At 38.2% G+C, this 12000-nt stretch overlaps 1 protein-coding gene across 6 annotated transcripts in view; it reads left to right on the top strand.

Moving 5' to 3' along the window:
• SORCS2 (sortilin related VPS10 domain containing receptor 2) overlaps positions 1–12000 on the top strand; it is a 569561-nt gene that overhangs the window by 459161 nt on the left and 98400 nt on the right. For all 6 annotated transcript variants that reach the window (XM_080373393.1, XM_080373391.1, XM_080373389.1 and 3 more), the window contains exon 5: positions 1971–2044. In XM_080373393.1, the coding sequence (XP_080229519.1) occupies positions 1971–2044 (74 nt within the window). The remainder of the gene's footprint in view (positions 1–1970; positions 2045–12000) is intronic.

Raw genomic sequence — 12000 nt, 5'->3', positions numbered from 1 at the left:
GGAGTGTGTGCGTGTGTGTTGGGTTTGGGTTGGTCTTTTTTGGCCCCTACTGCACAGGCCTCACTCTTTTAATGGCAGGAATCTTCTCTCATTTTCTTCTGAAATTCATCCATGACAAAATTACATCCCTTTGTTCATGTGCCAGTGTTGTCCCTTATCCTAAATAGCTCTTTTCCCCTCCTGCCAGGAACCTCTGATTCCTTGTCTGTCTTTGCAACTTGGACAACAGAGTTAGGGCAGCGCATTAAATGATCATGTCTTCCAGATTTATAGCAGTCTGCTGAGGCAGGTAACTAGCTGAGTAGGTCCACCCTTTTAAAAGATGGTCAAACCAATGGTTATCTCTTCTGTAATGCCTTTGGTGACAGATGTTGGAACAAGTAAGAAGCTTAGGTTCTTCATCCATCACAGTCTAGCCCACTCAAAGCCACATTCCTCTCTCCTCGAGGCTGCTCTAAGCTATATGCTATAAAATACACTGGTTTCAGCAAACCCTAACCCACATAATAAAACTGAGATCAGAAAGTCAGCAGACAAATCAGGAGCCTGGCTCTGCAGCCCTGTCATTAACACATTTAGCTCTAAGGGTGAAGACTTTTGGATCTCTGCTCATTTATCTGTGCACTGACTGAGTGAATAATAAAGTAAGTAATCTGAGTCCTTACTGTAGTTTCTTACCCGAGCTGTGGTCTACCTGCTTTAACTGAGTGTGCAGTGGAACAAAGCCCAGTCATTGTGAAGTGCAGAGTAACTGGGAAATACTGGTTTATCTTTAATTCAGGCTTTAGTAAATTTACCCATAGAGTTGTGCTAAGTTACCTCAGCTTTTATCTTTCCATCTTAATGTTGCTGGTTTTCTGTAGTAAAACATAATATATAATCATGGGGGGTTGTGGTGTTTGGTTTGGTGGTGGGTTTTGTTTTTGTTTTTTTTTTTGTTTGGTTTTTTTTTTTTTTTTTTGTATGTCAGTGAATCTGTCATTTTAAAACAAAAACATTCCTTACTAGTCCTCATAAGACATTTACCCCCATAACAATCAGTGACTGAAATGGTGACTTATTCCCACATCAGAGAACAGTTTTACTTGTCTTTTTTTTTTCCATCTTAGAGATATTAAGAGAAAACCCATCATATGTAAATTGGATCAAATAATAAATGCCTGCTAACAGCAGGGGATTTAAATCTGTCTGTTTAGAACTCTCAGATATTTCCTATTTTAATGGGAGGAAACACATGATGAAGGCAAATGCTGAAGGAGGGAGATTTTTGAATAGCTGTTTTATATCCTACTTTATTTTGGAGGAAAACAGCTTTCATCTGCACTCTTGATATCCATCCATATCATTAGCATTTAGTTTTTCACCAGGAGTCTGCTGTTCAGAGGGAAGGTGGAGCTCGAGTCTTCCTGCTCCAGGCATCTTCTGCCTCTCTGCTGAGTGACCGTTTCTCATGGGTCACAAACTGGTATCCATGAAGCAAGCGCCTCAGTGCATCTCTCCTCATCAAATCTCTCAAGCATTTCTCTAGTATCTTTTGGTCCTATTCTAGTAGAGTCTTAAATACACTGACTTTCTGATTTAAGTATTTTTGATGGAATTAAGGCTTGAAGCATAGAGGGAACATTTGTGCTTGTTCAATGAATGAATGAGAAGAAGAAAAGGGTCCTTTTACCATCTTGTGTAACCATACTGAGATAAAAAAGAATCTGACCCAAAATGAACTGTGATTTGTTTTTGTGATAAACTAGAAGTAATTGTTACTGAGTTTTGTTCATTATAGATTATATTTTAAAAGGTTTTCTCTATGTATAGTTATTATTCTGAAAAACATTGTAGAGAGTTCCTGTTAATGATTTAAAAAAAAAGAATTGTATGCAACCTGTCATTTTAATAGTGACATAGGACCTGTCTTTGAAGATGTACAACATTAACAGTTTCCTATCATCTTTTTTTTTTTTTTTCTTTTTTAGGTTTATGTATCCATGGACTTGGGGAAAAAATGGATCCTTCTGCAGGAACGAGTTTCAAAAGATCATATATTTTGGTAAGCAGTCTGTTATTTTTTCCCAGTAACAAATGAACAGCAAAAGTATTTCATTCTAATCAAGAAAGATGTTTCTTTCAGTATGAGCCTTGTTGTCTTCTGCAGATTATGTCAGCATTGCTGTGTCCACTATCACAAATTCATACTCAAGCCAGTGATCATTCCAAGTGTCAGCACATATAAGGGTTATAGGTCTGGATCTGTGGAGCCCAAGATTTAGAGAGAGTCGTAATGTCCAATGAAATTGCTCTTCGTTTTACTAGTGAAATTGATCTTTAGAAAGGAGAGCAGTTTTTTTTGCTGAGAAAAATCAATAACATTTTTTTAAGAGAGGTTGAATCAAACCTATTAAATGGAGTCATATATAAACTTACATTATTAAGGAAACTTGTGAAAAATAAGGTTTTATCAAGTGCACATATATCAAATGATTTCATTTTCAGCTCAAATATTTTGCTCTGTCTCTAAATGTTTAAGTGATTTAAGCAGGTTGACAAAATGTTTGAAAAATAAGTCAATGCCTGATTTTTATACTAATTAAATGGATTTAAAAAGTGTGTAACTTCTTTTACACTAAAATAGATCTTTTGGTAGTGTTTTAAATAATTCTCTATTTAAAAATGGTCAGTTTTCACACTCAATATTTATCTGATTTCTATAGAAAAAGCCAGAGAATTCCCCCTTTCGTGTTCTGCTTCAGTGTGTAACTGCCCACAACTGTTTCATTATTAAAAATTGGTATGTTTTATTACAGGATTAGTCATAATATACTAGACACTTCTGTTCCCTAAATGACTTTTAATTTTAATTTTAGAAGGACTCTGATCCATGTCAGCTGCATAAAGTATAATTGTCCATATGTCTGTGGAGCCATATCTGGCTTTCAGCAGTATTTTGTGGATTGCTAGTGGTGTTGCCAGTATTGAAATGGGTATACCTCATCTTGGTTGCAAGATTTGCAATGTGTTTGGTATTCATGCTGTGCTCCTCCTAGTTCTTCAAGTAGTTGCTTTTCTCTTGAAATAGGTACTCATCCTGGCCAAACATGGAGAAAAACAAAACAAACAAAACCCTGACCTACTTAAACTGCTAGTGTAGAGGTTACAAGCATGCAGAGCTCTTATAGTACCTACAGATACATTGGCCAGGTGCCCAAAATGTAACTTGGCAAGTCCAAAGGTGTGCTGGCATGTGTGCTGCTGCTGCTGAAGTTGGGCAGGGGGAAGATTGTGACCCAGGGCAGGGACACATGCTTAGGTTAAATCCTGTTTGCAAGAGCCAGGTGCACAAGACATAACCTGCCCTGCTGCCCTGTTGCTTTTATCCCTGTAATTATCCCTGGTCGTATCAAGGGAGCTTTTTCACACTTTCAAGTGCCTCTCTTAATCTGCAACCTACTTACTGCCCATAGTTTTAAAAGAACAGCTTGTAGTTAAGTTTGTGATAACACCCATCTGAGTTACTCCAGTTTGTCTCAAGATTTTCTGCTGAAATACTTGAGGCAGCCTGACATTTTCTGCTTACTTGCTCCTGCAAAATATAGCCTTATTTGAGAACTTATTTCTATACAGAAGCTGGAGTTTCATAGGCAATACACTTTACAGGTCTCTTAACTACCATGTGAAAGGGTATAATCTTTTAGAAGCAGCGCAGTGGGTCAGAAATGTCATGTTTGCCTTATGAGCAATTTTTCCTTAGTGAGATTATATAGGGCATAAATCAGGAGGGCGTGTGATGCTCTGTCTTTAATCAAATTTTTTTTTAACATGTGTTAGGTCTGAAAACCATCAACATCACTAACAGGCAAGAAAGAACAGTGGAAGCTCTCACTTGAAGACTTGTTTAATGGCGTTTTTCTTATCTAAGTCTAGGTATATTTAGCACACTTGGATTATGAAAAATGTAACATACCACTGAGATATGTGTCAGTTTTGCTCTGACTCAATTTGTTAGTGTTTTTTGTATGTAAGAATTAAAGCCAGCAAGTGCACGTTTAATATTAAGTCTGTATTTTGCTGTGTTTCGGAATTCTTATGTTTCATTATATCATTCAGACACAATCAGGGAAGTGTCCTGGAGCTCCAATAGGAATAACCCCCCTGTATACTTCAAAGTCAAGATTGTTCATGAATGTCACATTCCTCTCAGATAAGAATAATAAATTCTAAGTCTGTACATTTATAACCATTAGAAATATTTTCTAGGTTTTTATTTTCCCCTTTTCTGTATATAGATCATTCTGATTTCTCTCAAGACCTGTATCAGCTAGCAACAGCAAGGATTTGGAAGCAGGCATTTAGTGCCTCATCAGTACCAAATGATCCTTCTCTTAAACTTACATAGGAATAAAGATATATAAATGTATTTTATTTCTAATATCATACGGACATTGCAATATGTGAAGAACGTGCAGCGAGGAGAGGGTTGGACGTGCTGGCTTTCCAGTGGGAGTTTGTCATTATATGAAACTTTTCACTAATTTAGGACCTTCATCACCCCAGTTATCTAGAGTACTAGATAGAAAAATATGTTTGTGTAGTTTTCAACAGATGTAAGAACATGGGGTTTGTTACCTTGACTGCTAGGATGCTAAGTCCAGTATTGTTTTCTTGGCAATATATAACATCTGATGTGTTAAAGATGGGTGAAATGAATTCAAACCAATTGTACACCTCACTATAAATGAGGGCATGTATCTTCCTGATACTGGCTGATTGTGCCAAGAACATTTCAAAGGGCAGATCTTTAGCAAATGTTTCTTCTTTGATTTCAGCCAAGCTTTGCCACTGAAGCTGATAATATAGCCTAAGATTTTTATTTAAGTCTGTTAACTACCAATATTACCAGTCATAATATTTTCCTGTGCTTTGCAAAAATATTTTTTTCTGTGCCTCCAGCAGCAGCCAGATCTTCATGCATTTCCTGAAGAAGCATTTTTTTCTCGTCAATGAAAATCCGAATGTGATTAATTTAATGGAATGTCTTACATATTTATTTTAAGGGAAGGTCAGTAAGGACTGAATATTTTAAACTGTTTATTTTCAGATCTTATACTGTAGGTTTATAAGCAATATATTAAAATCTCTTCTAGGCTTTATTTGCTTTTCAAGTGTTCTGGACCATCCCTTAAGTGTCATTGCAGATTTAATGTATGGAATTTGTTTTTTCATTATAGTGGAACTAATGGAAAGAATATTGATATCAGTAGAAAGTGTATACTGCCATCCCTATTTTGGTAACACAGAATATTTTCTACTCATGTGTGACACAGTGTGTCATTTTCTTACCTCCTCCCAGACATTTTCCCAATTTGTTTCATTTATTTCTTTGGAAAGGAAAGTTGACTAATCCTTCATATCAGTTTCTCTTCTCTTAGCATCTTAGGAGGTAAAACTGGCTTCCTAGAGAGGCAGTCGATGCCCCAAGCCTGTCAGTGTTAGAGGCATTTGGACAATGCCATTAACAACAAACTTTAACTTTTGGTCAGCCCTGGAGTGGTCAGGCAGTTGGACTACATGATCATTGTAGGTTCCTTCCAACTGAAAATATTCTATTCTGTTCTAAAAACAAAAGAGCTGTAAGGCTGCAGGTAGATGTGAAGACAGTTGCAAAACAGATACATTCTAGAAATGTATTTATTATTGTTTTCTCATTCAGGTTGAATTGAAAAAATCAAAACATAGAAAAAAACTTCAGAAAATATGGAAAGACTGAATATAAATGCTCTGAAATTGTTAATTGAAAAGCTTTTTTATTTTTTTAATGCAGAATCTTGAAATGTGGATTTGAGATTAAACAATGAAATACTAAGTCACAGTAATTTTTAAAAATATTATTTTCTATCAACATTTAAAAAAATAAATCTTTTCTTTATGTATAAATTCTACCTAGGAAGATTCAAATCACACCCCACCCCACTTCTCCCCCTTTTTTTTTAATGTGAAAAGTTCTAATTTTGAGCTAATTCTTGTGCTTTAAAATTAAGAATCTTTGTTCACTGTGACCGGTTTTACTGCTGCATATAAACTGCAACAGGCCATGCGGTATTGTTCCAATGTGATGATTTCTGTTTAAGGGATGTTAGTTATAGCACCCATACTTTTTGCAGTTCTTGGTGTATTTGTGGGAGGGAATGCAAACCCATATGACCTATCCTGGCCAAACATTAAGCACCTACACATCACATGGTAAATAACTAGTTTTATACATCAAGCTCATTTTAACAGAATGGTGTATTATGTTGTAATCCTTGAGAAGAGTAAAGGGCAGTGCAGTTTAGGATTCCTCTAGCTCTGCTGCTATTCTTCTTAGTCCCCAAGGCTTATGCACCAGCTAAGTTGCTTTTGATTTCTCAGAATAGAGTTTAGTAATACATAAGCAAAGAATAGATTGTGAATCAGCTGTCTACAACCAGCACAAATATATCCCAGGACAGTAAGACATGAATTGGTAAATATCAGAAAATTAGGCCCAGTACTTTTCATTTATGACTCTGTCTAGAGCTGGGATATGTGGATCCTATGCTATGGGAATCTGTTACTCTTATTTTTAGCTATAGGCTTCCATTTTCATAAGTGGTGAGAACGTTAAAATGAAAAAAAAAAAAAAAAGAAAAAAAAAAAAAAAGATGAGTTTATTTGGGTAGAGCAGTTGTTCTCAGGGGACCAGAGCCCTGTACTCATCATGAAATCCCATATGAGTAATTAATCACATCCATGCCCATTAATGTCAAGTGTAGCAGGTTCCTGGCTATTCAAGTGTCAGGTGAAAGGGGATTTCAATGATAATATGCCCTGAAGGAGAGAGACATGCAAAGAGGATTTCATTGAGCCTTTAACATTGAATTTTGTGTGAAAGGCTTTTGTGTGGGAAGCCATGAGTCAGTGTGGGCAGTCATTCCAATGTTTGAATTAATCGCTTGGGGTGGTATTTGTTTCTATTTCTATCTGTGTGCAGACGTATATGGCTGTATTTGGTTTATGTGGCAATGTTTGGTAGCAGGAGTGTTCAGGGCTTCTGTGAGAAGAGCCCAGGAGCTGCCCCCTTTGTCAGACAGAGCCAGGTCCAGCCGGCTCCAAGACACACCCACCACTGGCCAAAGCTGAGCCCGTGAGTGACAGTGGTGGCTCCTCTGTGATAAAATATTTAAGGGTAAAAAAAAGCTGTGCAGCAGCAATGTCAGCCAGGGAGAGGAGTGCGCAGGTGTGCGAGCAGCAGCCCCGCAGACACCCGGTGGGTGCAGGCAGGGCCGGAGGGGCTCCAGGCGCCGGAGCAGAGGTTCCCCCCCAGCCCGCGGTGAAGGCCGCGGCGAGGCCGGCTGTGCCCTCAGCCCATGGAGCCCGCGGGGAGCAGGGACCCACCGGCCGCCTGGGGAGGGCCCCAGGCCGGGGCAGGCACTCATGTTGGATGAGTTCATGAAGGACTGTATCCGATGGGTGAGTCCCATGGTGGAGCAGGGAAAGAACATTAGGAGGAAGGAGTGGCACAGACAGTGTGTGATGAAGTGATGACCACAACCCTTACTTCTCGTCCCCCTGCTCTGCTGATGGTGGAGGAGGTTGAGAATTTGGGAGTGAAGCTGAGCCTGGGAAGAAGGGTGGGGGTTTTGTGGGTTTTATTTGTTTGTTTGTTTCTCACTATCCTGCTCTGTTATTATTTGGCAATAAATTAAACTAATCCCAAATTCAAGTCCGTTTCACCTGTGACAGTAATTGGTGAGCAATGTCCCTGTCCTTATCTTGACCCACGAGCTTTTCATCTATTTTCTCCTCATGTCCTGTTAAGAAGGAGGGATGATAAAGCAGCTTGCTGGGCACCTGATAGCCAGCCAAGGTCAACCCACAGCAATGACAAACCACTCCAGCTCTGCTGTTTGGATAAATGTGGAAGGAAAAATGTTTTTCTTAAAAAGCATTTAAGCACAGGGAGTAAATAAGTAGCAGCACACACTGGCTGCGTAGGGCATTGGCTGAATCATTGAAGGTGCCTCTTTCAAAACAGATATGAAGGTGGCATGGCCTAAAATACAAATCAGTCATAATCAAATGCTTTTAGCTTGTTTGAATCAAATAATAGTTTTGTCTTTCTGTGTAACAAGGCTGCTAAGAGTCAATACCATTTTAGGCTACTCGACTTGCTTTCTGAGGTAGGAAGCACCCTTAAGCCAGTTGCCAAATCAGTCAGTATAAACGGGGAAGTTGTTCCCTTTTGGATAAACTTCATATTCAGAGATTATGAGATAAGAAGATTGAGGAGACTCATAAAGTTTCAGATGACCTGTGATTGGAGGCTCCTGCACATCGGTGAGCAGGTTTGTTTTGATTTGGTTTTGTTTTCTGATGTTCTGTTTGAAGATGTCTCTTAATTAATATGCACCCAAATGACCTTCATCAAATATTTAACAATGAAGGGATCCATTGGAGGTAGAGAATATCTATATCTATAGCAGACTCTACTTGAGTAGCATCTGCAAACAACTGCTCCCCTACAAAATGAGCCTGGACTACTGGAAGCAAAAAAGTGTTTCATGCTTGAAGTAAAATATGAACCGTAATTATCATATAAGGGACTTAAGCTTATGATTCACATTGTGAGATGTGTTGTGTTGTATGTCAGTGGTAATTTTTGTTCCTGTGTATTACATAAATATCAAATTTCAGGTGAGTAATGGTGTTTTTCTAATGCTTCATGCAATTAGAGTAGGAAAATACTGGGGCAGTTTATGAAGATAGCTAGCTGAATAACAGGGAACATATTATTAAAATAATGCCAAAGGTCTTATAATTGGAATTCTAAATTTTTAGAATTTCAACATGGTTATTGAAAAGTATAAAATACTTAATGGCAGTATCATGAAGGACACATTCATACACAGACCAAGGCACATGCAGAGGGCTTGTTAGTCCCCTACATAGCACCGTTTTCATGCTGATGTAATGCTGTTAAGGTCAGTAGAATTACCTGGTGGAGCACTAAAGCAGAGACATGAAGAATTAGCTCATACAACAGCTAATCTTTCAGGAGTACTTTCCTAAAGTCTAAAAAAATATATGCTTAAGAAAGGGCTCTAGTGTCCCTCAGGAGACCAGATTCAGGCCTGAATGGAACTAAGGTACCTTGATTTCCCTCTGATTCTTATTGTGTTTATTAAATGAAGCTTTACTATATAAATGAGGTTAGACATACACAAAGGCTGCACCAGGGCTGAGGCAATTTCACCTCTACACCATCAAAAGGGCCTATCTTGCCACTTTTCTTCCACAGGACTGGTGCTCAGCTGCTGGCTTGAGCTGATGAAACAGAAAACTAATTCCTCCAAAAAGTTCGAAAATTATGGTTTGCAGGACCAGTTCTCCCAAGAGGCTCAACATGGAGTCAGACAAGCACAAGGGAGATGATGGGAGCTTGTGTTCACAGGAAAGGAAAGAAGCGTATTGAGGCTACTTATATTTACACCACCCTACAATCAAGTTGGGCTATTTAAATTCTGAAGTGGTGTAACCACTCTGTTACATTATCTGAAGTGCTGGCATGTTGCATTTGCTTTTATCCAGTGTAGTACACTTGGTCAAAAGAGATTTCTTTTCCTAGAAGAAGATTTGTCTGATCTAAAATTAGTCTGAATTTCACTGGAAATTTTAATGGTTGAATGTAAAATTATAAAACAACCCAAACCAGAAAACCCTAAATTCAGTGGTGATACCTCCTTCACCCAAGTAAAGCAAATAAACAAAGAAATGGTCCCAGATTCCTGAAATATGGACATTTTCATTGCAAACTACTGTGAGAAGAAAATTTGGGAAATTCTAATCAAACGACCAAAAAATCCCTGCTGAAATTGAGAAAAATAGAGTACCTGAGAAAGTGCTTGTTCTGTTTGGGAGGGGAAAAAAAATGATGCTGAAGTGTCAACTGAAAGGAAGGTGGTGTTGGATTTTCAGGGTCCATTGCATTGGTGCTTTCTAAGACAGAAGAGGTCCTCTGCTAAAGCCGACTGAGGAACAGTAAACTGTGCTTGTGAATGGATGTGTGGACACAATCCTCACATTGGTACAATGCATTTATGTTGTGGTAGTTGTAAGTTTGTAAATGAAATTGCAAAAAAAAAAAAATTGTCTTACATTTCTCCCTCAATATGAAAAAACATAACTGAGCCTTCCTTGTAAGTGGATCATTTACTGTATGTGTTCCTGTATGTACATTATTTGCCCAGCATGTTAAGAAAGTTATATCACATGGGCAGAGGTACCTAGACTGTGTTTAGCCTGCATAGTGTCATACCACTTTTCCTTTGGTTCATGATTAAAGCACAAGTGGAATAACAGTATTGCGCTTTAAAGTACTGTTGGCAGAGGAGTCCACTAAAATGAGTAAATAGTTTATTCTCCTGGGATATACCTTCAGGTTCTCTGCATTAGTTATAGTCTGTTCTGAAGATTTTCTTAGCAGCCATAATAGACGGGGTCTTTTTTTCAATAAGAGAAGGACTATTCCTAAGTGCTCGTAAAGCTGAATCAAGGGACTTCAGAGTTTGGAAACTGCTCTATAGCAGACATTCAAAAGTAGACTTTGAGGGTGTAACATCTTCAGTGAGTAATGCTGTTATAGCTTATTGGTACAATTAGAGTAATGGAAAACACAAAACATTCTTTAAATACTCTGCTTACTTAATTTGTGCCTTTCAGAATGCATAAACTCTGCACTTAAAGGATGCATCTCACCTGTTATACCTGACTTGTATAAAGTTAAAGATCTACAGTTATAGCTTAATGATCATTTCTTTTGGCAGCCTTGAGTAAGCCAAAGCGTAAGGCTCACATCTTTGCAGGGTCACCTTGAAAATTACAGTTCCCAAGACTGGGATCTGGCAACTTCATTGGGACAGCTGAGGCTGTGAAGGAGAGGCAAGACTGGGGACACGGAATGGGGTGCCTTAATCTGGTAGAGCAATAGGAAGAATTGCTGGTCAAACTGCAGCGTGGAGCTGTCCTCCTAAACCTTCTTTATATTCAATGGATACCATGGGAAGTGATGCAGCTGGTTTAGGAACAGAAGACTTACCTTTTGGAAGTGACTGTTCTCCTGGTTAATAAAGGGTAGTTTTAAAAGGAGATGTAGGGTAAATGTCTGAACTGGGGAAAAGAGGTATTACTGTTTCCTGGCTAGGTTAAAACAAAAACAAACAAACAAAAAAAAAACCAAAACCAACCAACCAACCAAAAAAACACCAAACCTTCCTTGTAATTTATTCACATTACTCAAAAGACTAAAGAAGAAAAGTAGTCTGGGTTGGAAACTTTCATTTTCTGTGTCCATGCAGTGTTCATTAAAACAGATCAGTTACAACCTCTTGCACTAAAAGATTACACTGGAAACAAGATTAGACGCTACTTGTGCCAGCTGCCACCATTAGGAGGAACATGGCAGAGGTGAGATCATTTTCACTTCTGACCTGTTGAAAGAAAATATGAGAAGGTAGAATATTGACAAATATCTCAAACGGTGCTTATGAAATAATGTGTGCTAAATTATAGATACAAGAAGTTTTTTGGAAAGTGCCCCAAAACTGTCTCTGCATTATTGATACTGATCAGCATATCAGGCTGAATCTCAGAAAATTTCAGCCCTAAAGTTTTTGTTAGTCTGTAGATCAGCTGTATGAGGTACAGCACAAAACATAAAATATTCAGTAAACATCATTTTCTTCCCTCAAAACACTGAATGCAGAGTTGATAACAGGTTTGATTTGGTGTTGTGAATACCTAGGAAAAGAGTGCACACACCAAAAAAGATCGCAGATCCTTCCCTCTGCTCATATACACTCTTAATCAGGTCTCAGCGAATATAACGTCTTCTCTGACTTACTGTTTTGCCTCCAAAATGCTAGAATAATTTGTGTTTCAGAGACCAGTTTCTTAGTAAACGCAAGATTATTCCATGCGTTTACTGAAAAAATC

This window comes from Falco punctatus, assembly GCF_963210335.1.
Source record: "Falco punctatus genome assembly, chromosome: 1".
NCBI lineage: Eukaryota > Metazoa > Chordata > Aves > Falconiformes > Falconidae > Falco > Falco punctatus.
This window is presented reverse-complemented; position numbering and strand designations above follow the sequence as displayed.